At 43.4% G+C, this 27,792-nt stretch overlaps 1 protein-coding gene across 2 annotated transcripts in view; it reads right to left on the bottom strand.

Moving 5' to 3' along the window:
• Positions 1-27,564, bottom strand: part of ACVR2B (activin A receptor type 2B) — a 411,235-nt gene extending 383,671 nt beyond the window's left edge. The window contains exon 1 of one of the 2 annotated variants that reach the window (XM_085632027.1): positions 26,962-27,564. In XM_085632027.1, the coding sequence (XP_085488153.1) occupies positions 26,962-27,010 (49 nt within the window). In that variant the 5' untranslated portion in view covers positions 27,011-27,564. The remainder of the gene's footprint in view (positions 1-26,961) is intronic. The other variant, XM_085632026.1, reaches the window with a different exon arrangement.
• Between the last annotated feature and the right edge of the window lie 228 nt (positions 27,565-27,792).

Genomic DNA, 27,792 nt, shown 5'->3' with positions numbered 1-27,792 from the left:
CCATTCTCAGAAAATAAGCTAGGTATATGTGTCACAAGCTAGGAAAGGAACATGCATAAAAAACGTGTATAAAATACCTACTGTCACATCCCAAGACGTACTATTCAAGCTCAATACAGATACTGTAGCAACAATTAAACAAATATTGAATTAAATGGGTTAAGAGTTAAAACCAGTCCCCCCTCCAACGACAGGCATGTGGAAAAAAAGCCATTGATGAGTGTATGAATGTTGAGATTGCTGTATTTCAACTGGTGGTTGCCGCCAAAAGCATAGGAAAATATGCCAGCGATGGGCGGATTACCGGGGTATAGAGGTACTCCCCCCCCCCCCCCCGTTACTATAGAACCCTGATGAGCTGTGCTCCCCTGACGAGATTGGTCATTGCACAAACAGGAATTTTATTTAAGACTTCCAGATCGTATATCCAATTGTTCACTTATAACTCCGTGGGATTCGAGATGTACTGCGCAATATTATTATTTTTGTATATGCAAGTTTTCCAGAAATTACGATCAGCTGCATACACGGTCACATATTTTCATCAAAATGTATCCTTCGGGCCAAGGCCTGGTATATACCGTGTAAATGTAATAAAATATAGAGTTAAAAAAAAAAAAAACAGTCCCAACGGTCTGTGATGTTAGACTACCATACGTGCACACATGAACAATATGTATACTATGTATACATGAAGGCGATGATGAATACTCTCACTTGTGATTATTAGATGTAGGATTGCTAAAGCATTGAGTTTCCTTCTTTGGCCGTAAAATAAAAATCACGGTGTGCACAATGAAACTGAGAAAGTGTGCAATACAATATCAATGCAGGTAGCAACAGACAAGGGTTGATTAAAACCAATTCCATAGTAATTGTGCACAGACAGCCTACATCCATAAACACTGCAATGTATAACAGAAGGTGTGGGGTAATGTCACTCTGGGTGCCTATAGGACAGCAGGTCAACAAAAGTGTTCAAATCTCTGCCATTCCTGAAGACCTGCTGATAGGATGAGGTCAGACATTCAGGACTCTAGTCACAAACTGCATTTTGTAGTACATAAAGCAGTACTCCAGTGCTACTTATTACAAAATGCAATTCAGAAACCTACAGGCAGGTATATCCACCTCTCTGCCACTCTTGTTTTCTGCGTGCAGATGTCCCCCACACAGTAGTATACAATTGTATAGCAAATGAGGAAGGGAGCAGGGTGGAGTGGTGGGAAACTGGGGGTTTACAACTAAACGTTTGGGTTAAGGGAAAATTAAAGGGCGGGGTATAGGGGTATGCTAATGTACAACAAACCCCTACAATGGACGAAGGCCATTCTTAGTGATGCAGCATTTCCCTCAGAGTTCCCCAGATTAATACATTATAGATATAGTAGTGCACTGAAATAGTAATTTTGCGTTAAAAAAGCCTCTTGATGTTTATAAACAGGACTATGATTTATTTACAAGTGGTATACCTGGGATTAACCCCTTCGCTGCTGCGGACATTCCGCTGCAGCGCTGGGGGGGGCAGGGGGGCAGCGCGGTGGGCCTGTGCTCATGACGGAGCCGCTCCGTCATGAGCCACAGTTGAGCTGTGCTCATGACGGAACGGTTCCGTCATGACTCCGCCCATTTGCGTTGTCGCCCCGCACAGGCGGGGAAACAGCGCCGCGCAGGCGGAGCGGCCGCCAACAGGATTGTCATGACGGAACCGTTCCGTCATGAGCACACGCCAACCGTGGCTCATGACGGAACGGTTCCGTCATGAGCGGGGAAGGGGTTAATACTATGCCAGTGAGATTAATATGATGCCCGCGGGATTCATAACATGCCCGCGGGATTCATAACATGCCCGCGGGATTCATAACATGCCCGCGGGATTCATAACATGCCCGCGGGATTCATAACATGTCCGCGGGATTGCTTTACAGTGGGACAGGGAGACAGAAAAATATTCTAAAGGCGGTGTCAAAATAGAATATTATTCTCTCTTTTAGGTAGAAGTTTAACTTCTCCATAACTTGACATATTCATATGTAGCGAAATAAGGTATCTTTAACTCTTTTACTCGAGTGGCCCTAGAAGGTCACTGCAAGCATTCAATGTTTTTTGTTTTTTTTTTAAATAGAAAATGGCCCGTTCAGGCCTTCTCAGACGAATTGCACAGTGTATAAATCTTATAAAAATCAGTGTGTTGTCACTTTCAAAATATTCCTGGTTATTTATCCATTTGTCTGCATTAAAAAAAAAAAAAACACACACACACCCCTCAACTTCTAACTTGTGTGAGCTAGAAAACAGAGCTACAATGATTAGAGAGAAGCACTATGGGATGGTGATTGGGCACCATTTACTGGACTGCTGATTTAAGATTTTTGGTAAGATGGTTTACTCCTTGTGAGACTACGTTTACCATTCTGCACTATAAACAATACTCTGAATAGATTCTGCAAAAGGAATTCTAACAACTTCCACAAACCTAAGTTCAATAAACAAAAAAATGTGTTTCCAGTTAAACTTTCAAGTGACACAAAGACCAACTATCCTATTTGTGACAATGTTAAAATTATGAAAAATTAAAAATATCATTTGGAAGCAATGTGTTGCCTTTTTTGAGTCATCAGTTGAAAATCGATGGAAAGACTCAGTTGCCTTGTCTCAGCAAATGGAGAAAAGAAAATTGCGACAGACCTAAGACGGTAACAGAATTATTGAAAAAAGATTGGAAATACCAGGCAAAGACACCTGCTCTTAGTTGAGCAGTACTGCTGAATTATGGCCTATTTGGAAATACCGGCTGTTAGAAATCGGGTCTCTAGTTGGCAGAGGTATGCACCCTGTCCAAGTAGGGACCACAATCCTAGTCGGGGTAAGCTAGATAACCTGTGCTCACCCTCTGGTTGCTTGGCATAGAGCAGTCAGGCTTATCTAAAGAGGAAATGTGTAAACTATTTGTACAACACACACACAGTAACACAATGAAAAACACACACAAATACTGCACACAGGTTTAGAAAAATATAGAATAATGTTCTGAGAAAACCAAATTCAAAAAAATCCAATAACTAGAACCAAGTTATGAACTTTTAAAGAATAAATCAAAAACAGTGCTTAGAAGCCAATGGTGCTAAGGAGTTACTTGAGGTTTCGCTGGACAGGTGCAAATCCAAAGTATAGGCTGACTGTTATGGAGGGCTGGCCGGCTACACAACTCACCCAAGTCCCGCTGAGAAAGTGCCATGGATGGAGCAAAACGGCAATGTCTCGCTACATCGGTTCCGATCCACGCAGTCAAGTGGATGCATCGATGTCGAGCTTCGCAGTCGGGTCTAGCATCAGTGGCGAACCCTTATGAAACAGGCGCTGCGTCGTTGAACCTCACAGTCGGATCCTGCAGCGTTGAGCCATGCAGGGGTGTCCTCGGAACTGCACTGCATCGGTTCTGATTGGTACAAAGTTGTCACTGCGTTGATTATGAGGCAAAACAGCTGCAGAACTCACTGAAGGCCCAGGATTGGCCAGTAAACCCCACCGATGGCAGAGTCCAGCAGCAGCAGATTTGAAGAAAGTCTTTGATGGTCCTGAGACTTCAGAAACAGGGGGAAAACCAGCAAGCCCTTGAAGTCACCCTGGGTTCAAGTGAGATGGGTTCAGTCCTTGTTCTCAGCAGGGCAGCTCAGCAATGCAAAAACCAGTTCCTTCAGAGCAGCAGTCAGGCAAAGTGGCCAACCTTGCAGAAAATGAGTCTAACTTCTGGTAGAGTTCTTCACAGGTCCAGTAGTGTACTGTCTTGGTAGGGTCAGAGTCCCAGTACGTATACCTAAATGTGCCTTTGAAGTGGTGGTGACTTCAAAACAGGCTCTTGAAATGCACAGGTCCCCTTTCATCCCAGCTTTCTGTGGGGGGAAGATTAGTCCTGTGTGGGAAAAAGGACACTGCCTATTCAAGCTTGTCAGTACCCCCTCCCTCTTCCTGCCCTGCAAGAACTATCAGATTATAGATGAATGCAGATGATTTACCTGTCAGACTCACCCATCCTGTGTTTGTCTAGAGGGAATGCAGTGTATGTCACCCATGCAAGACATGTATTGGGAGACAGGCTGCAAGGCACACAGAGCAGAGAATTGTTCTCTTTCTAAAAGTGGCATTTCTAAAATAGTATTGGTAAGTCCAAATCTGCCAGAAAAGCAGACAGATCATTACCATGCCAAAGATATGAATATGAGGCAGCTACTCCCTTCTAATCGGAAATTACATCATAAAAGTGTTTTAAGGAATTCTCAATGCTAGCCTGAGAGGGGAGTAGACCTCACACTAGTGAAAAAGAATTTTACGGTTTATCACTAGCAGGACATGTCCTACCTTTTAGTTACACAGCACCCTGCCCTTACGGCCTAGCTTAGGGGTGACTCATGTGTATTAAAAAGGGGAGTTTAAGGCTTGGAAAGTGATTTTAAATGTTAAGTCGAAGTGGCAGTACAAAGTGGCAGTAAACTGCACACACAGGGTTGAAAGGAGACTCGTGTGGGTGGCACGACCAGTGCTGCAGGCCCACTAGTAGCATTTAGATTACAGGCCCTGGGTATATGGTATACCACTTTACAAGGTACTTACAGGTAAGCTAAATATGCTAATCGTGTATACACCAATGTCACCATGTTTAGGGGAGAAGCACATGCACTTTAGCACTGGTTAGAGGTGGTAAAGTGCTAAGCATCCTAGAGCCAACAAAAAGCTACAGCAAAAAGTGGAGGTAAGAAGGCAAAAGGTGTGAGAAAACCACCCTAAGGATGACCGGTTTAACACTGGCTTAAAACATGTATGTTTAACATGTTGCCTAGGATGCTTGGATTTATTTTTGAGTATTGGTGGAATAATTACATTGTGTTTGCTGACTCAATGAGTATCACCTTGAATTGTACTCATGAATAAAATACCATATCAACCAGGATAAAGTATAAATTCACTGCTGGCTAAAATTGTATAACAAGCATTGGCATAGTCAATAGGTCTCGCTTTTGGAACCTTATAAGTATTTAGTTATGCAGCACAATATTCTTGGTGCAACAACATCAACTGTTGCATGGCTAAACACTTATAAGGTCCCAAAGGCGAGACCAATTGGCTATGCCAATGCTTGTTTATAAGTTCTTGCCGGGGGAGGCCCCACTCGTGAATACTACTCTTTTGGTTTGCTTGTTGTGCCTGCCGTTTCCTACAACTTGGATCTCAACTTTTCGCCTCACCACTGCAAGAATCCGAGACACCACTGAGAAAAGTCACCAAAAAATATTAACTTTACTAACATAGCAAAATTTCGCTAACACTTAAGAAACGACGACGGTGTGAGTATTTTGTGTTCCTAAAGTGCAATGTACCCTCCAGTCTATTTTTAGAAACACAGTAGATAATGCCCAATGATACAATGAAAGTGTTTATTTAAAGTTTGTGATGCTCCTTCCGGTACTGAAATCATTCGGCCTCAGACTAAGTTTCCTTGCTAGATGTTTGCGATGTTTCTAGTAAATGTAAATCATCAACTGTGGTTTGAAACATTTAAATGTATGTATACGCGAATGAAAGGAAAATATGCCTTTTCGTGCATCGCATGCATGGCAACATACCCAATACAGACAGTAGACTCCCGGTTTGTAAAGCCAAAGGCTTTATTTAAAGCTGTCTCCCACCTACAATTGCAAGTTCTCCGATTATTACTTTTTCAAAATCGTCCACTTCGTAGTTTCAAAATGTTAAGTTTCAAAATGTTGGCATATATGTCCATGAGATGCCTCAGAAGTTCCTGGAGTCCATCAATGGCATGTTGAGGAAGCTTCAATACCAAAGTATGCGGTAAGTTAACATTTTAAAAAATGGCCCGGAAACATAACACTTTCCCGCTAGCATTGATTATGTTGCGGACGTCACGTGTTCGAACGCGGCAACCCAACTTCAGAATTCACCACTGACTAGGTCTGTACATTGAGCACCATTTGTATAGAATAGTAGTAACATCTGTAATTTACGGCGCTTAGAAACTGTTAATGCGCTTCATCTAAAATAAAAAAAAATTAAAAACATGGCAAATGCCTGAGATGTAAACTCTAGAATGGCGTTTGGTACCTGCTGGAGAGCGAACCGCCACGTCTGCCATGTGCTCGTGTGTTGTAAAACACTTTGCGTGCCCGTGGGACGCTGTGCCTGCCAGCTTCACCTCCCTGCCCTGGGAGCGCGCAGGCATGATTAGGCGCCATGTGCCTCCTTGTTATCCCGCTCGGTTTGCTCCTCTTCACGCTGAGCGGCGCGCAGAACATCCTCTCCCCACAGATAATACATATTGCGGACAAATAGGCTTAGATGGGTCTCCTTGGTAACTGCGAATCGTGCGCCAGGTGGAGGCGAGCTGGGGCTGCACCGGAGGACAATATTTAGCCTCACCCTGCCTTCGCTGACTAGAGGCCCAAGGGGAGTAGAGGCAACAAGTAAGTGCGCACTGCTGGTCAGGGCCCTCTTCGCCGGAGAGCTGACAGGGCCCAGCTGTCGGCTCCATGGCCCGCAGGCGGTGGAGAGGCAGAAGAGCACACGTGTATCCAGCGGAGGCAGGTGCGCCGGTCTCTGCCCAAGACACAAACAGCCCTTCTCCCTGCAGCAGGGGATGTCTGCACAGCCCAGGTGATGGGGAGCGGCTCCGGAACACCAGTAAGTCTTGTAATATTGTCTGCAAAGCGCCACCGTCCTCTTCAAAACCCGAAACGAAAACTTTGCTCCTAGTTTTGAGAGGAAACGTTTCAAGGCGGATGTTGTAGATACTTTGGTGCGGAGTGGCATGCGGGGATTCAAGTTCATACGTGTTTGTTCTTCGTGTTTGTTGCCGGAGCTTTCTATTACCAGAGTTATAGTTTTACTTGGTCAGTCATGCTGTGGTACACAAAAAGAGCTAAAAGTGACCTCCCATCCCGGGTAGAAATTTCAGTTGCGGTTTGATAATGGTAATTTGTGGCGTATGCGTGTTATGTCAGACTGTATTTGTTGAACACAAAAGGAAAAATTCTACCAGTTAAATAAAGATGCATTTGGGCACTGTAAGCTTCAACTGAAATTAACTGCAATTTTAGGTAGCCAATAAGTCTGATTTCGAGCAATGGATTTCAGTTAAAATTCTTTTAAGTAGTTAAGTGGAACTTCCTCACTTCTACCTTTGTTATCTTAAATTCATGGGTATATTTACGAACGTTTTGCATGGGCACTCGCAAAGCATAGTGCAATTGCAAAATGTAGCGCCTATTCACCACACACTAAATATGAATTATGTCTGTCAGTGTATTTGGATTATTACATGTCTAGGATGTTATAAACCAATTTGAAAGTACAGATGCAGGTTGTTAAAAATTATATGTGACAGGAAACTGAGAAAAAGAAAAGCGCGTGGGAGAGAAGGGCTTGTGTGAAGCCAGCCGCAAACGTGTCTATAGACTTGCACAAGCACCAATGGACACTCAATGCAGAATTTATAAGTCTTAACTTTTCCAATAGCTTGTGCAATGGGCACAGCATCTCTTCTGCACAGAGGTACTCCATTCCATGTTAAACCACGTCCCATCATACGTGACCACGCTATCAAAACAGTATATTTAAAGAAGCGCTCGCCATCACGTATACTTTTCTCTTTTTCTGTCGTCCCACTTGGACGGCTTCACCTGCTAAAAGGTTTCTTATCTTTATGGGGCCATGTGTTTGGCCCCATTAAGATAAGAAAGCTTTCACGATGGGCGGAAGGCAGAAGAGCCCGTTCAAACGGGACGGCTCAAAAAGCCGAACGAAAACGTCACTACCAACTCTTTTCCAATGGCTGGCCACCGTTTAGCATAAACGGTGACGCCAGCCAATGGAAAAGAGGGCCGGGGCTCAATACCCTTTACACGAAATACCCCAAATCATTAAATCTCACCAGCGAGACTGCGCATGTGCGCAGCCTACGCCAGGCGAGACCTAAAACTGTTGAATGACTAGCATACATCCATTACAAGGGTGCTCTGTGCCAAAAGCTGTGTTTGAGAGGTTGAACACTGATCAGAGGACACAAGAAGAACTAGTATAGTCTTCAGATTGCAAACTGGGGCACCATTAATAGTTTCGGAAACACTAGTGATGTCTGAAATGCCAAGTTAACAGAAAAAAAATACATTTCCATATACAACATTACTGGAATAGAATGCGGTTAATTCCAGAGTAACAGTTTTCCAACTAGAAAGCAAATGCCTCCTTTTCTGCTTTTATAAACCAAATTGCATTTTTAGAGTCAGCTTATTAGAAAGTGGCAGACACGTCTTGTCCATGTAAATCCCCCTCTCACATTCTCCACTTTGGTACCCCCTGAGGGGTAGGGAGGGGGGTGGGGGGGGGGGGGGGGGGGGGGGAAGAGATGTTGTGAGCTACAATTCTCAATGCAAATTACCCCACCACCCCCCATCAGTACAGTGAATAAGCGGTTTTGCATATTTATGAAAACATGGGACCACCACTTAGCAACGGGTGCAGCAGTATCTTTACTCTTGACCAATGTGCTCATTGTGCATGCTTCCTCAAATTGTTTCTATTGGCAGAGATCATTTAGATCCTGTATGCAGCTATTTTCCTAGACAGTCGGAGTTCAAGCTTTTATTCGTTTTATATTGAAAGTTGTGTTTGCAAGAAAAATAGCAGCACAGCAAGTGTGGGAGGTTTATTACTTTTCAGTAACATGATTAGGCCTTTCATAATGCCTCCAAACTAAACACATCAATTGGCCAAAAACCCAGGTTTGCCAAAAGACAAAATGAATGGAAGCGCCCACAGCGCCGTTTAAACATAAAAAATACTATTACAAACTAACAAATAAAGCTATAGAAGTTGAACCAGCAGGAAACTGCGAGTTAGCAGCACTTCACACATCATGTGAAATTAATAGAAAACTCCCCCAAGAACAGGAACTCCATCTTCATGCCATTACTCATTCCACCCACCCACTCAACCACCACGCCCTCTTTTGGGAACTCTTCTGTAAGTTCCCATGGTCCAAGGTAGATATACTTACCTGTGAAGTTGGAGGCAAACACCAATACCCTGGCACCATTTGTGCTACAAGAACACTCCTAGTCCATGCTGACATAAGACGGTGAAGGATGAGAAAGCTACAAGGTGTAGACAAGTAGGGCTGATGCAGGGAGCCGATGTTCTCTCTCTTAAATAGGTTTTCCCCATGCATCACGGGCTATGGTTTTCCCTCATAAAACTTCACATTACTGTTTGAATGGTGTTTTAGTGAGATGCGGGCCAATGATTTAAAGGGCAGATAGACAATTTTTTGTCCCTCACTGGGCAATTCTTCTGGAGAGCAAGTGAACCGGTGGACAGCATACAGTCTTGATATAAAATCTATTGCTTTAAAATGCTTTAGATTGGGTAAGATGAAGGAACTCCATCCCCACAAGGCTCTTTGAGCGTGTGGTCTGAGGATCTCGGTGGGTGGGGTGGGTGGGATTATGAGGGGAATAAGAATAAAGGGTGGCACAGGGGAGGTTTTGTTTCGTGTAAGAAGTTAATGAGGTAGATTAAAGCAGGGCAGATTAAAAAAAAATAGCCCAACCGTCCTACCTATTTACTGGTGTAATGGAGGTATACATAGTTACATAGTTCATGGTCTTTTTTATGATCTGGGGGGGAGGGGGGTCAACAAATGAAAAGGGTTCTTAAGTTAGGGAAGGACTGCATAGGATACTTAACGTTTATAACAGTGTATGTTGGCTGGGAAAGAAAGGTCTGTAGTGGGAACCAATGGATGTTATGCAAGTTGTTATTGGTAAGCAGGTACTACCAGGTTGGTAGGTTTTAGATCGCAAGGTTGGTTTAACTACTCGCCGAACAGATCAGCTCAGGGGTGGAATTTGTAAAGTTGTTACGGCAGGCCAACAAGTTGCCCAAGGTTTGTTGGCCAGAAGGACCAATGCTGCGAGTGGTCTTTATGAAGTGGGGGCAGAGGTCGGGCAGGAGTATGGTTTGAGGAAGCACATTTGAGAGCTAAAATGTGTTGGGTTTTTTGGGCGGGGGTAGGTGTTTGTTGGCATATCAATGTATAGTAAGGCGTGTATAACAGTCTGCAAGACAGTTTCCAAGTTCAGAGGTAATGTGCATTTGTTTCATTAAAGCAGCTTTTTTCACATTGATAAATGTGTGTGGTTCATGGGCCTACGCCCCCTTGCCACGTTACGCATTTTAAAGTGGCAGCGTGAGTTGTTGATTTGCCCGGTAACAACAGAGCACAGATAGTAAAGGAATGCATCTTCAAGAATTGTTGAATACATTTCTTTACACTGCATTGTCATACTTTTCGAATCATGTAAAACTGGATGAAAGGGTAAACTGAATCAACGGGCTGCTGATTAGATGCAATGTGACTATTAATGTGTAGCAGTTTTAAAGCAAGGCTCAAAGATAAAGGAGCGCGACCATTTAAGATGGAAAGCATCCCTTAGAAAATTAAGGAATAGATATGGTCTCAATGTCAATACAATCTGGTGAAAACACATTAGTAGTTCTTCGAGGATCTAGAGCATTATTTTTAAGATAAAACTCGAGATCTGTACGCGTTATAACCTCTGCTTAAAGGTTTTGCATTTCAGATGTGGCAATTTCATTAACATAATAGTGTTGAAGTAGCAAAATTAGAAATAATGGCTAGGCCCAAAGTTTTGCTTAACAGCCTGCGAGCTGGCGCTGCTGCCCAGTTCGGAGTCTACTTTGCGCCTCTTTCTTCATCCACTCTACATTTCTAGTCTCTTTATTTCACTTTGTAGGTTTCTTTCTCCCCAGTTTGCGCCATTTAGACTATTTTCCTTTCTCTTCCTTTTCAATTTTTCGCACTTGGACAGTGATGAAAAATCAATCCCCTCCCCCAAAAATCAGAGTGCCCACCACCACATAATGACAGAACGATACGGTCAACTTGTGGTGTCAACTACAGCTAAGATGTACAACAGAAAAAAGCATTCTGGGAAAGAATACATTTTCGTGAAGATCAGTGGTAGAATCGGTGAAAAGGGTCAGTAAGATTAATTCACATCAAAGAGCCACTGAATGACCCTGTGGTCTTCATGGCTTGGCTCTTTCCCAGTCCACATCCCCATGGAAATTTACATCTGCTTAAATCTATTAATAGCAACTAGTACTTTATAGGATGCCACACATCTACTGCATATCACTCAGATTACCTTGTCCCATGTTCATAAATTGCTGCTCTTTTGGCTGCTGTAGAATCTGGACTGGTTTCATACAGTTATTTTCTTTGGCGTTTCGAGGTCAGGTTGAGGCCTACACGCCCCGTCAATTATTTCATCTGCTAATAGAATCGACTGTATTGTTTAACTATTCATACTCACCGTGATTATTTTACTATGTTAGACTGGCTAAACAAAGCAGTTTCTAGGTTCCCAACCTGAAATTGTCATTAATTTATATCATTGAGGCAGAATGCTATTCTGTAACCCGGTGTAAAGTGAATTGAACACTGAAAGCCTGACACCTACATCTGGCTGGTTTTCACAAAAGGCTTGATACTACTACGGTGTGTTGATAATGAGGAACATGAGTACAGGAACATGGGCTTCCCAAGTTCCCAAGTTATGAACAGACACTGGATATGATCGTGAATGTAATTTTCTGTTCCTCGCAGGTGAATTCTGGAGAACCCAGACACCACGGGACCAGCCAGGTCATTGAACGTAACATTCCTGGTCTCCTCCCTGTTCTACTTCTGAAAGCGCCCATTCTGCCTCACCGTTGGGAACTCGGGTGGAATTTCTTGGAGGCAGGCCATTGCCACCTTCATTTGCGAATTTCATCTCCTGCCCTGCCTCATAGCACGGCAAGGCACTGCCTTAGAGGAAAGCAGCAGGGAAAGTTATTGTCAGTTTCAGGAAATACTGGAACTGGGATGCAGGAAGCTACGCATTCCTTGCCAAGGCATTCAGAGCAAATGCCATTTCATGCCTGTAGAGCGGATATACTCATTGGATGACCCGGGGGGCTGACCTTTACTGGAGCGAGCAATAAGATTCGGAAAGCTGTTAAACCAAACTAGCAAGCATTCATTTACACATTAACTTAAGTAAAGGAAAAGAATCACACAGGGTGCCCTGCACCACTCAACCGTAGGAACACCTTCAGGTTTAAAGACGTCCTGCAGAAAACATGTACAAATATGATAACGCCTCTTCAAAAGCGTGCATTTCTAAAACATGCAAAAGAGTTTCGACTTAGTACATTAGGTTGCATCACTGCATCGAGAAGTCTTTATTTAAAGTGATTGTTTTCCAGTATGAACTCAGAAACCTTCATACCTTTCCCGGCCCTATGAGAAGTCATTCCCTAACTGAATACAAGTCATTTGTCATGTGCCTAGGTTATTATATATGGAACAGCATTATAGTTTATTAAATCAAACAGGAAAGGTTTGTACAGCACACATTCTGAACTAATATTTCAAGGTGCTCTTTTGCGTGTTAATGAAGAAAAACAAGGCATGGTAAATAAAACAAGTGCCCGGATCACACAATTTGGTCAAGCGAGGAAGCCGAGATGTACTTCAGTTTCTCTGGGTTCAGGTGGTGCAATTCAGCCACTAGATGGGTCTCTCTTTCCCGTTCTCATTTTACTTCAAAAGTTAATGCTTTGCCTTTAATTCGTGGTGCATGAAGTTTGGGCGTGGGTGGCAGGCAGAGAGAGGCCACAATAAGGCTTGGCTCGAGGATCCAACAGAACCTCAAGCAGAGCCAGCCTTAAGGGGACAAAAGGCGTAGGAGGGAAATAATCAGACCATCTAACAATTTGGTGAGGAAGCAGCAGCAACACCTTAGTGCACAATCCTTGTTTCTATTTCTGTAACCTTCTCACTGAACCATGCAAGTGGGTCTACCATGAATCTTGGTGTTCACTCTAACAGTGGCAAAAATCAAATGATTGCTGGGTTACATTCCTGTTTTCTTATCATAATTACAACCAGTGTGTACTATAAATTAAGTTTGTCCTATCGCTACAAAAAAAAAAAAAAAACCTAAAAATATGATCAAAAAGTGATTGCCCAAGAGCACAAGGGAAGGCCTGAATTAAACACCAAGTCTCCAAGCGCCATGATTAAGCCTTTCCTAATGTACCATGTATAGAGGCAGTGAGTAGACATTGGACAATGCCACCTCAGTGATCTGCACAACTCGGGGGGGGTCCTTATAAAGGATTTGTATCTAAGCACTCATAATAATTAAAGAGAAGGCATTTAAAGTATGAGATTGTGAGGTGTAAAATTCTATTTTATTCCAATTCAATAATCAAAAGTTACTTTCTTTGTACAGTTGACTCACCAAAGGAAGTGACAGGAGGGCAGAGCAGATTTACAACAGAGTACATTAATGGGGTAACAATTCAGATACCAAATAAAACAGTATTGTCAAATCTATGCCTCTTCCACCCACTAGGGATTTAATTTAGAGGCCAGAATGGAGTGACACCCTCCAAATAACTCCAAGAGTCACAGTCCACATCATGTACATGCTTCGTTCCCCCTAAGCATCCAAATGCCACCCTGCTGGCCGGTCACAACACACCATACATTTTGGTCCATGTGAAAATGTTTGCCAGTACCCATACTGTAGAGATGTCCTCTGGGAGTGAAGTCTAAGGTCTGTAGAGGCACCCAATAAGAGTATTTGTTCTCTGACAATCTTAGGTCTGAAGGCGAAGGCGGCCATCTGGAGGAAGGAGGAGACTCCAGGTTCTGTTTAGTCACCGCACTGGTGAGGAGAGCATAAGATTCTGGCACAATGGAATGACCGATTAGTAAAACAGGGAACATTAAAAGGAGTGACGACCAAAGAGTGCTAGCAGATTTAAAAAAAATAAAAAAAAATAATTTGATGGTTCTCTTCCTCAAAAGAAGACATTTTGGATTGTGTCTCAACGGTACAAACAAATGTTAGAAAGAGTTCAATGGTAACTTTTTCCCTGGAGATAGGTGCTATCTGGAGAAAATCAAACCCAACGTGAAAGGGTCGGTGGTCGGATAGGGATGAAAAATACCATGCAGCGCTTCAGAGCAAATATAAAGGGGGGTGGGGGTTTGGAGGTAAAGTTGGAGGGGCGGAAAACAACTCTATTGTACGACAAAGTGTATTTTAATATTTGCAACAAAACAAACATGCGAACAAGATATAGACGGTCCAACTGGGACACACCAACTGACCAGGTACAACTGGCTCCTTGTATACCACTACTCTATAAAACAGTCGTGATTAGCTTCCAGTAACGTCGGTTACGTAGAAAGCATAGTAACCAACAAGTTCCAAAATGTTGTTCAAAACCGTCTTTAGTAAGAGAATTAAAGGTTCACGAGATGTTGCACGAGGGAGTTTATTGCTCCTGGTGGTTTCTCTCATGGTTCGGTTTACTGAACAGCTGAAAGAAATGTGGAGAGTGTGGTAAGAGACCTGTGGTTTACCACAGCAGCTTGTCCTTAAACCAGCAATTTGTGGCGATTGTGCGAGGTGCCAGCTGACAGTCACAGAGCTGCTTTTTGTACAAAAGGCACACTAGGTCACGGACTGTCACATACTCTTTTTGAAAAGACACCATACGTCATCATTGCTCTGAAAGAAACCCTGGGTGCACAACTGCAGCTGATGCTGCCATCAAGATGCAGTCAAAGGACCCTTCTCTAGGGAAAAGGCCACAGAGGTTGTCATGTGTATCAATTGTGATGGTGGCTTAAGTGACGTGGACAGCTGCCCACTTTGAATTGGACCCTGACAAGCCATGCTTCCACGGGGCAGGGCAGCTGGTGTTTTTAATGACTTTTGGTCTCTGTGGTCCTGGGACGGTTTTCACTGCGTGATCTGGAGGTGAAAGATTAGCATGGATATAATTAGGGAATTCCCCCACCCCTTTCATTCAGTTGCAAAGTCAAGAACAATGTTTTGTGTTCTCATCTGATCCATCTGTGAAACGAATTTTCAACAGAATGCGGATTTTGAAACCATTTCTTGCAGATGAATGTAAAATTAAAATACGACAATAGGTGCCCTCTTTCGAATGGTAAAATTGGTAAACTCAGTCTCGGTCACTTCAGACCAGTAGAAAGGAGAAGGGTTACTGTGCAATTTCGGACTGGACTGCATTAAACACTCAATCCTCCCTCCCCACAACGCAACCCAACGGGAATTTATTTTTCCAATATTTTTTGTCTGTTCACCAGAGTAAAAGAATACATGAAAAACATACACAATAATTCACCCTGTATAACACAAGTTTACAGGACAACATTCCTTGTAATGCTAGAGATGTATATATGTTCACATGCACAAACTCAGCACATTTAGAAAAGACTGAGTACTTCCGCCACCTTCAAAGTATTTTTGTGATAATTCATATAAAGGCTAGGCTTTAGTAGTATAATGTTTCTATTACGCTAGTGTCACACACAAAGAGGCCCTTTAAGATATAACAAATTGAAAAAAATGAACACCCGATTAGCTGGGGGGGGGGGGGGGTGTAAACCTGTTTTCTTCCCTCTCGGATATAAAGTTGTCTTCACTTAGCTGTCTTTGCCACCGGTAGATTTAGGGATCCTTAGAAATCCAATTAATATTACTTCTAGGCATTAGATCTTAAAAAGTGGAGCTACATGTTTGTGGTGGTTCTGAATTCCAAGTGCTTGTTTGAAATAACTGCAGCACTGAAAAGATAAACATTAAACAAACATCAAATTTAACTTAATGAAGAAAGAATTGTGGAGAAAGAGGACCCAGCACAAAGTGTAACTTCCACGTTTTAACACGAAATGCTTTAATAATGTTCAGCACGGGAATACTTCAAGAGAGTAAGGAACATCATTTGGAGGCCCCATAAACAATAAAATAGTTTTTCAGAAATAAATCGTCAACAAATGGATAATTATTTTCCCCCAGGGAGGAGTAGGCTTGGTCATGTATTTTTCTGTTTCCTGCTGAACGCATTAGTGTTTTACCCAATCCATTTGTATATAGGATATCAAAACCACCAGGGTGAAATTGACACTATTGCTTTAACACAAATTAAAATGTGCAATGGGATTTATTAACTACTGCAAAGAGTCAAGAGTTGCACCACAACCCACACATAGCATATTGGACAAAAACCCTCGATTACAGTAGTCCTTCCAACATGGCTACTACATTTTGACACCTTCCGCACAGAGAACTTTGCTAAGCGAGCCCACACTTCAGGCAAGTCAACGCTTGTTGGCAAGACCCATGTATTTTGGAGCGCATAGTGGTGTGGGAAGAAAGCAACAAGTCTTGCCGTAGATTTAATGTGGTCAGGGACAACTCAAGACCAAAAAGACGAATGGGGTCACCCAGTATCCCGCAGAACCTGGGACGTTTAGTGGTATGCAACAATTGGTTCGTAGGGAGGGTACTATTTCTTCTACAAGAATTATTCAGTACCCTGAATTACTAGGGCTATGACGAATCACAATTGATTCGTCATAGCCCTAGTAATTCAGGGTACTGAATAATTTTTGTAGAAGAAATAGTACCCTCCCTACGAACCAATTGTTACATACCACAGGAACAACTCAAAGCAACAAAGGGAATGATGAACTGTACCAGTGAATGCCGTATTCTCCTAATAACGGATTATATGGATCACCAAGATTTCAAAGCAGTTCGATTCTGGCATTTATGTTCAAGTCATGAAAGCCAATTGCAAGACCTGATAATGAGAATACTCGCCCAGTAAACATTCAAAAGCTGCACCAGACCATGTCATGCTTGTTTTTGCAACGTCTGGTGGGAAAAAGTAAGCAGCTTTTGTAGCAGAATACTCCTTTCAAATAGATGCAAGACCCCTGCTTTGCCCCACACACATTAAGGATAAGATTTTAGGTGCTTCTTCAATCATAGGAGCGGAAACCTTACACCTGCCACGTGAAGTAACTAAGCATACCATCCGCATGAGCCAGTCACACAGCAGAACCCTGGTGTGAAGAATTCCCAAGTGGTCCTATGTGATGGCCTTTTTAATGCTATGCATGTTTTATGTTCAAAAGAGCATCCCTATCGGTCAACTTGATTACCTGCCTTAATCAGACGGAGGAATCAATAGTGTTTCTTCCTTTAGCATGGCGAGGCAGGAGGCGCAGTTTTTTTCCACTTCTTTAGTGAATTACATTTTCTACTGGGTAATCAATCAGCAGCGGTTTTAACTCTACCCCTGCCCGACCCCTTCAAACAGGAATTACCATAGTGATGGTCCACCACCGCTTAGTAGGCAATAGAAAGCCATCATGGGTAGCATATGGCGTATTATTAGCCATACAGAAGTCCCCAATGCCATAAATTCCCTGCTGTGGCTTCCAGGAGGTTCCCTTGATTAAGAATTGTAGCTGGCTATTAATAGCAAACAACGGTGTATGCCAATGAAACAGTTTGGGTGTGGTGTAGATCAGGTCAATTACTGGATGTTTTCCATACACGCAAACAATCTACTTACTTTAAATAAATATATATATACACGCACATACATCTACACGTACATACACATATACGCACGTACATACATGCACATACACACATGCACATACATACACATACCTATACATATCTTAATTGGCGAACTTACAAAGTCCACTAACGGTGGTGCCACCCAAGGGCACTTGGGAATGATCGGTTCAAGGTAACATGAGCTGCAGATCCCTTTCACGTTGCCTAAAATTCGGAGAGCGGCAGAGAGCCGATGACTTAACCATCAGTGCAGGAGATGCAGTGGCTCTGGAGCCCAGGAGTCTGAGGGGCCCAGTATACCCCAAACAGGGATATATATTTTACTAACCTCCTGGGTGATATGGAAGCACACTGTCCTTACTTGCATTGCAGCCCATGCCCCCCTTGCCTTGCCACGGGGTAGAGGATTGTGGCCAGGATCTAGCACAGTAATGTGGGCATCAGCGTTTGCTTGTAAATAAACTCTTTCTGCTTTGTGCCAACTGTGCCATAGTACGCATTAAATTACCTAAAAATACTCTTCCGAAACTGATGATTTTCTATTTCTGGAACGAGAGTACACACTGGTTGTTATGGTAACGGAAATATTGATTTTTTTTATCCTCTCCGCTCGTTATGTTGCTATGCTGTTCTAATTCTCGCATCCATACTAGACCTGAACTGCAGCCTCTTATTCAGGATGCTCTCATGCCAGATAAAACGCGGTCTACTTTTTGAAACTACATTCTAGTGTTGTACTGCACCAGCATTAACTTCTCTTGGCTCTGCCACACCACTGCAAACTAAAGTCTCCAGCGAACCAGAGTAGAAAAATCACCAAGCATGGTTCAATTTTCAGTTTCTGACAAGTCTGAACTTGTTTCTAACGTACAGCATCAGTTTCTTTGAATAATAAACACACACCTATTATTCAGTACAACTTTCCGGTATTGTAGGGTTTTCTCATCTGAAATGAATCTGACGTTGTCCATTTAAGTGATGGATCATGTCAGCTGGTACAAAGGCAATTTGAAAAAAAAAAGGGCACTCTAACACCCTGATCTATAAAAGTAGAAGATAAATAAAACAAAAGGTTTAATAAAGAAAACAGCTATTACCGCACACCCATAATAAAGTTGTAAACAGTTGGATATCAAACTGATATTATGAAACCAATAGTCGGAGTAATGATATACTCAGTGTCCTTTAAAAAATCCAGAGTGCTCCAAAATTTCCATAAAATAATTCTAATGGAATACAAATCTTCCCAAAACGTATTCTTTTTAATAGTTCATCTTGTGTCCCAGTTCGCACAACAGATATTTCACAACAGCCAACACGTGTTTCGTCCGTACATATGCGTACTGTGACTTTCTCAAGGCTAACAAGCCAAATACTAGATTAAATGGCGACGTCCAAGTTAAGATAGGTTCAAAAAGTTTCACAAAGAGGCTGTATAAAGATGTCATCAATTCTAGTAAAATGCAGAGCGGAATAAATTGTTGTCCATATTGACCAAAATAGATCACCAAACACCATCAAAATTAGATCCTTCAGTATCCCAGTGCGCTTGATAACGCTCTTCTTGTGGGAGCGTTATCAAGCGCACTGGGATACTGAAGGATCTAATTTTGATTTCCATGGAGCGATTGATTGACCCATTTACTTTTGTGGGTGTTTGGTGATCTATTTTGGTCAATATGGACAACAATTTATTCCGCTTTGCATTTTACTAGAATTGATGACATCTTTATGCAGCCTCTTTGTGAACTTTTTGAACCTATCTTAACTTGGACGTCGCCATTTAATCTAGTATTTGGCTTGTTAGCCTTGAGAAAGTCACAGTACGCATATGTACGGACGAAACACGTGTTGGCTGTTGTGAAATATCTGTTTTGCGAATTGGGACACAAGATGAACTATTAAAAAGAATACGTTTTGGGAAGATTTGTATTCCATTTGAACTATTTTATGGAAATTTTGGAGCACTCTGGATTTTTCAAAGGACACTGAGTATATCATTACTCCGACTATTGGTTTCATAATATCAGTTTGATATCCAACTGTTTATAACTTTATTATGGGTGTGCGGTAATAGCTGTTTTGTTTATTAATGTTTCTGGATAATCTGTTTTTAAACTTACCAACGGCACTCCTGGGTAGTGAGAGCCTACAGCTTCCTCAGCACCCCGCTATACTTATAGCATTTATATACTGAATACGCCAATAACTGTTTTATAATTACTTCGTTGCTACTTATGAGGTGCAGTTTTTCCAATTGTTTTGGAACACTACTACCCTTTTGTATTATATAAAACAAAAGGTTTGTTTATTATATACGGTAACTGGTAACATAGGTTAGGTCAGTGGTCTAATACTATATTCGATTTTCGGTTTAGGATTATGTATTCTTCAGACTCAAAGCATACTGCAACATCACCATCTTCCTGGAGGACAAAGTCCTCTCAAAACTACTTCTGGAATATTCTTAGTTTTGCATTAATTCGTCATCAGATCAGTACTTCTCAGCTATTTGCCTGGGAGCAACCATGTTAATTGTGATCCAGGGATCTCTCTTCCAGTTCCTTAGTAACGGGAGAGAGAAAGAAGAGGGGGGTTCACCACTCACGTGCTGAGTAACGGGTTGCTCCAGCCATTTGGTGACAGTGGCTACAGGCAGATGCAGCTAGACTACCCCCAACCATCCCCCAGGGCTTAAGCAAAGAGTCCCCGCCCTCCCTCAGGAAGGTCAAATCATAGAAGCTCTGGATTTATGTTGATTAATAGGGAGAAACTGAAGGTTTGGAACAAGATAGCAGGGAGGGAGGAGGTCTATGTTAAGAACTTCCGAGAGGGTCATTCTCAATAGAATTGACCTAGGAAAAGCTGTTGATACCAGGGCCTTCATGGATCCTGAGCACAGCCGTTCTTTTGTAATTAAAGAGCCGTCAGGTTAGGAGCAAAATGTGTCAGCCTCATCTGTGCTCCTTGTTACAGCTGGCCCCCAAAACAAAATATAGGAAACAACCCTCAAAATGGCTGCCACTTACATAAGGATACTCACATGCATCAAACGCAATGGCAGAGATGGTATTTCTTACTTTAAGTGGTTATTTAGGACTTATTGGAACTCCACTGAAACGTTCCAATCCCCTCCGCCTTTGACGCTCAATAGGGCAGCGTAACGCTGTAACAAATCCTGACGAACAACAGTACACAAAAACCTTTAGCATATCAACAAATAAGACACCCAAAAATGATGCCTCCTTGACAGAGATGTCTGAGGATGTTTTTAGGCAAAGCTCTAATACACAACCACGGTAACAAATTAAAGGGGCGGGGAGATGGAAGTAGTATTCATGCTGTACTCTCCTGAATGAATCAAAATTAGCAGTATAAATGAATTTGTACAAAGTAATTTTATTTTTTTCCAAGGAGCATGAGAAGAACATGTAGGTGCTCCATATGATAGTGGAGTGCTGGCGATTAGTGACCGAAGAGTAAAGGTGCACAGCTGAACAGTAAGAAGCAAACAGAATATTGACTATTTTGACAGTTAATTTTGTTGTACTGATTACCGTGTTTAGAGTTCACAGATTGTATGTTGAATATCCAGCCAACAAATTATTACGTCAACGTTTTGAACCCAGTTGTTATTTACAAGCAGGGTCTTTATCCGTACAATAGGATAGTATTACCCTCAAGGCACATAAATTACTGCAGTAAGAAAAATGAGAGTGCAAATCCATAGGTATCCGCTGGCGGTGCAAAGAAATCCTACCAATTCAATACTTGTATCAGTGCTATCGCATTAGCACAAGTGGTACGTTTAAATTCAAAGCACTTCCGGAAATAATTTGGAAATGTAATGCAACTTCATCATCGGTGCACAGTACACAATTCAGAGTTACAAAATTACACCACATTCAATGAGTGCACTCGCTCAAGGAGCACAGCAAATCCATTCTGTGTTACTAAAGCGTTTAAAAATATTTTACTGTAAGTGCTGGTAGATTTGGCTGGGCACATTTAAAAATGCCATTGCATGATGTTTTCAAAACAAACAGATCTGAAGTTATCTAAACTGGTCTTACCCCTTTGCCACCTGTTTCAGGCATGGCTTTCGCTAATCACAGCACAACGCAATGTCATTGGGCACTGAAAGCACTCCATTCCCATTGGTTGGAAGGAAGGCCGTCAGTCTCACAGCAGGCTGTGACTGGATGAAAAAAAAAAAAAAGGAAAAGACGACCCACACCGGCCACCATGCGCGAGAGTGGGTTCAAGTGGGGAGGATGGCTGCCAGACCACGATGGAGAGAATTGGTTCAAGTTGGCTGGGGAAAGTGGATGGACCCGAGTGTGTAAGGAGGGAAATGACCCATCTACGCTGGGTGAATGAGGACATCCAGTTCAAATAGGTGGGGGTGGCAGTGCTAAATGTTCACCAGTACCTGGAGAACACCAGAGTAGCTAACTGGGCAGAAGAATGGAAAAGGGTGCCTAGGGACAAGATGACTGAGCTAAATGGCCATTACTGCACTTGGTAAAAATATGCCCCCTCACCTTAATTAAAACAAAGAACTCCGTCGTGTGTCCGTTTCTGTGGTACTATGTACGGCATGTAGTACCGGTTAGTGATTTTGAAAAGCTCTTCTGTTTTATAAACTCCAAGGAATGCACGGCACGTTAAATATGCAAAATAAACACGTTAGTCATCTAGACTAGTGTGCAAAAGCGCAATGCTATGTGTGAGAAATGCTTGCATCATGGCAACCGCGCATACATTTTACTACGCACTTTCAATTTGGAAGAAATGGCTTTCTGATATTTGAATAAATTAAACATTTTCTGTAAAATTATAACCCTCAAAATCCTTCAACAACCATGCACATACATAGAGTGGCATCGTACTGGACTCCGTGAAACAAAAGCATGCAAAACATGCGTCATGCTACCACCCGTGCAAAAAAAAAAAATCCTTCAGAATTGTCGATATTGGTTTGCCTTGGCGCAGATGTGTTTATTCATATTGCCAGCTTCAGATATTTAGAATGCGGATGCCACCAGTTACACTTTCCCAAAGAAAAATTAGCGTCGGCGGCGCTATAAAAACATCCCTTTTCATCCCGTTTTTGTTGTGGGTAATGAAGCGCCAGCGTCACTTACAAAAACAAAGAAAATATCACAACGTCGCGTTCATTGGCAATAACCACTGATGCTACTATACAGGTCGACTAGGATTTCGGTGCCCTGAAAGAACAAAAAACTGCATTGTTAATAGTACAAAACCCCGCCAGTGTCACTGCATGTTTAATGAGGTCTACGAACAAAGAACAGCAGAGCAGCGTCGCCGGCAGATTTGAGCATTGCCTTCTACTACCAGAACATTCCCCCAAAAAAGAGAGAAAAAAAACAGCACTGCACGCGCTGCCCTGGTGGATAGGGCGGAGGGGCTTCGACAAGGAGGCAGCCACGCCCTCTATGCTCAAACCTATTGCAGTAACCCAAAAAATGCATGCATTCAATGATACTTGGGAATTCATAAATGAACACTTAGGAGATATTTGCTTTAAAATGTGTATAAACGCACTGGAGCATCATGTGCCGTTGCTCGGATGGGAGAGCACATCACAAGCAATACAGTGAAACGCAAACAGACACGACCAGCATCTACCATGCTCGATGTGCTTCGCAATTAGAAGTGTGTACAATGAAGCACCTGTCGGCAAAAGAAGGCAGCTAGGAGCATTTATTTGCAAGCTCGACGCGTCTGTTTGACCTTAGAATACCGAGCAAGAGGGAACTACACACAGCATTTATATGCAATTCATAAAAAACACGAAGGCACGGCCAATGGGGAGGCAGCTCTTTCCCAGTTACAAAGTAAAGCAGGTGCAGGCAATGTGCATTACAAGAATTACGGTAATGTCTTCATCCCCATCTCTGGTGCTACTCTAAGAAGTTGCGTCAGCGATGTAAATGAGCACGAGATATTGTTATTGTTTCGTATCATGCGAGATGCAAAACCGATTACTGTTTGCCAATCCCGTGCACGGGCTCGCCCGCTCAGCCCCTCCCATGCACAAGGCAACCAGCAGCAGCCGGAGTAGGGAATTGCTGGTGGCTGCACAACAAAGCAACCGGCCTTTGGGAGCCAATACTACGAAAAACGCATCCAAGCCCCAACCATGTAACGACAAAACATGCCCTGCTCTCAGCTTTCCACATGGATGACACTGGGCAGAAAGCCACTCCGTTTTTACAATAAACTGCAAATTCCAAGCTCGATGTCTGTACTACGACTACTACTCCTCCTCAATTGATACAAATGCGCCCTAACGCCAATGTTTTCTTACAACCAATCACGGTTGGTGGGATGCGCATTCAAGGCGTGGGGGTTATTTCAGTAATTGCCCGCACAACCCCCCTGGGGATGACAATGCACGCTTCCGCTGAAGGAGACAAGGTGGTTTGTTTGGGGAAACGTGGTTTTTACAAGTTCTTTTTTTATCGTCTCGCTCTGTTCTAAATAGAGTCAAATGACTCATCTCGTAAAAATAGACGAGCCCACGGGAGCGCGGCAGTCAATGCACACATGGGAGCGTACTTCCCCACCATCAATGCGCGCACTAGTTGCAAAGCTGCTGAGTCCAGGATAGCGTGCGGTTCTTATTGGGAGTCTAAACATGAGAACAGAAGGACCGACGCCACGTGAATAACGGTGGCCTTATAAACAGCTTTTGGGATAAAAAAAACACTAATAGACAGAACACCCGAACATAGCTCTCCGTATGGCTTGGTTTATACGGTCGTATGCCCAAGCATGCTGTGTAACGTCACCTCTGTTTTACTACTAGGAAGTGGGCGGCGTGATTTACCACTGGCCAAAGACTTGGTTTAGTCCTCGGTGACCTGCGATATCTTAATATACATTCACTTGTATTTTTGGGGGGTGGGTCCATTGTTCACTCCTTTGTTAATGCCTACAGAAACAAGAGGAGACATTGTGGCCTATAATACGGTCAGCGTCGCATGTCTCTGCTCTATAGTGGACAAAATTCACAAAGGGTCAAACCAGGTCCCTTCAAATGAACCATTTGTTTCTGTTTATAATTTATCACACTTGAGGTTTGAGATGTGAGCTGCTACCCTTTACACCGCATTTCCGCAGTCTGTGTGGGAACGCCGCAAAAGACACTGATCTCACAAGAAATGTAAGGATTGGCGGGAGATCCCGCTGTTCGTCGTGACCACCTACCGAACGCCAGTCACGTTCATGACCCCTTTTTAGGGGTAGTCCCCCAAGACCTCAGGACAGATAACATTCTTCAGAGTGGGCGCCAAAACCGTCCCAGAAAGGAGGTTTTAGTTCAAAGAGCCCAAGATTCGGATCTTGATAGAGTTTGTCCAGCCTTGGCGAGCTCACCATAGGGGTGGACGCGCAGTATAATTCCCCCATGCCTCAATGACGAGCTTATTGACAATTGTACTGTCAACCCTCTGTGGACGCTACAACATTAAGCATATGCTCAGGAGTCATCCTCAGACATGGCCTCAATGTCCACTAGGAACCATAAAGCTGCAATGGGGCTTCCATCTACAGATAGAAACCCCATGCTTGACATTCGCCCCCCCCTCTCTTTCATCGCCAGAGTGCCACAGGTCCTAATAAAATGTCAGTGCTCCATGTTTTCAGGTTCCCCAACACAAGTAAATAAATGTAAAAAACACCATATTAGGAACTTCAGTGACCACTGGTGACTTTCCAGTCACCCCCATTTGTGCATGCAGAGTGCAGTCCACACCTTACGAAGGAAAAGAAAAATACCCCTCCTTGGATCACACTTCTCTGGGCCACTGTAGCATAATATTCTCCTTATAATTTACCAAGGGTTATTGTCAAGAATCCTACTTTTCAGGTGGTAATCTATCATGAGTGCAACGTTCTCTCATTGATTATGCTCTCAGTTTGTTCGTGCCCCCATAAGTCAAGGAAGTTGCCTGCCCCTCATTAGAGTCCTACACTCCATAAATGTACGTCTGCATCTATGAAAAAAACAGGACAGCACTCCAAAGCGAGGTGTTGAAAAATAAACGTCTCTTAAGAGCTACACATTACACTTTTCCACCCGCTGCAAAGCCCCAGAACAGAGGGTTAGATGGGAAAAGTTCCCATCACTCACATATAAAGCGTGTCAGGGGATAAGAGGATGGTAACTTTATTGAACGTGAAGCGGACTGTGCCGTACCAACACCACAAACACCTCCACAACACCAAACTGTTTGGGGGCGGGGTGTAAAGGGTCTGCTCAGAATCTTGAAGATGAAAAACGCTACATTTTTCATAATTACCGGCAATAAAGCTGCACAGCACTGATGTCGAAAGAGAGGAGGATAAAGGAGAATGGATTGTAGTTACCCAAATACCACTCGGAAAGACAGTCCTGCACAGAATTCTGTCCTCGCAGGAGCGTTATAAGGGAGGGAGGGTGCATAGGGCCTAAATAATCGTTTGATGCGTTTTGTTCTGAGAAAAATGCTTCCTTTTTACGGAACATTTCGGCAGCGTGGTCTCGGGAGCTAGAGTCTCGCACTTGGCGCCTTGGCTACGGTAGTCCCAGCGCGTTTCACTGCACATTGTTTGTGCGTTTCTACTCGGAGGGGTGGACTCCCATTTTTCAGACGTGCTTCCCCAAACATAACCCCCCAAACAACTCCGGGAGGTGCTCCATGTGGAGACAGGTGTTAAGACCCCTCCCCACCAGACACTCATCCTCTGAGAAAGGCGTTCTGGTTGCCACAGCCGAGATGTGGGTGGGTGGGATGGAGGGGGTTCCTCTCCGAGAGAAGCTGCCCCAGATTGCTTCCACGCATCATGTACCACCTCCTTGGCTGCCTGTTGATTAACAGAGAAGGAGCCAGTCCCGTCAGCCCTTCGCCGGCATGGCTGTATCCACCAAAATAGTATTTACAAGCAACGCTACCAAATATTTAAAGTAAAACTATAAATAAACCAGGCAAGCTAGGGGTGGAGAGGGGGTGCGACAAAGGCAATAACAAAAAGCCAAACATAACACAGTACTGGAAAAGCCGCGCAGGGCACATGGGATAAATCAAACGACCACCCAGCGGCGCAATTCTTTTCAAAGGGGAGGTTAGCTAAGGCCGTCCATATATCAAACTTTAGCAGTGATCACATGAGAACGCTATAATTAGAAAATGCGACATTTCAAATGGAAATGTAATGACAGAACGAGCACTTACAAGCATTTACAGATTAATTTCAAAGTTTACGAGAAGCTACACACCAACCACAAAAATAACATTTGTAGAATCGGACTGAAATGCGACTTATAAAGATGACAAGTAAGGAATAAAACGGAGAATAACATTTTTAAAAGGATTGGGTCGGTCCTTACCTGCACCAATCGTGCCAATCAGAAGTGCAAAAGTCAGCCAAAGAGCCATTATATTCCTCACTTATAGAGCTTCTCAACCACAAGAAACAGATTTTCAAACAATCAGCCCGTGATATTAATTCCTTCACAGACAGGAGACAGCCTATCCTGGAGAGCAGAGCAGGCGGTGGATCCAAACAAGGTCCCGCTGTTGGCAGCACGGTGGTCAGCCTCGCCGAGGGATGGAGCGGGGACATGCGGGAACTAGTCCGGCTGTATATGAATTCACTGTGTCGAAGCAGGCCACCGTATATCCAAGCTGCCGCCTTTAGACCCACCCTGAGACCCTACTCATGGCTGCAACAACAACGGAGCAAACTTTCCCAGTCGCTGCCAGCCCAGGCAAAGAGGAGCCGGCACCCGCGGAGGAACAAACGTGGTGCTACGTCTACTAGTCAAAAAAAGAGTTCCAGCGCCGCGACTGGGATCCCAGATGAGAGCGATGGGGATCGGCCCATGGAGTGTCCGTGAGTCTCCCCTCCGGAGTTACCGTGTACCCGCAAAAAAAAAAAAAGAAACTGAACCGAGTCCAAAATGGCTTCCAAGGGGAGAGTCGTCGAGTGGAGCCAGCTAGGAAACCCGGATGTTGGATACAAAGAGAGGAGGCCTGGGAGGGGGCGTGCGAGGATGTGTGGGTGGGAGGGAAGGGGAAGCCTAAGCGGGGATTGGTGGAGGGGGCTGTTAGTCAGCGCTCTTGGAGGGGCTGGTTCCCAGGGGCTGGGCTTTTAGGAGGGAGCGAAAAATGAAAAAGTGGGGACGGAGAGAGAAATATTGTAGCCGCGCGTCTTACTC

Source organism: Triturus cristatus, chromosome 10, assembly GCF_964204655.1.
Source record: "Triturus cristatus chromosome 10, aTriCri1.1, whole genome shotgun sequence".
NCBI lineage: Eukaryota > Metazoa > Chordata > Amphibia > Caudata > Salamandridae > Triturus > Triturus cristatus.
This window is presented reverse-complemented; position numbering and strand designations above follow the sequence as displayed.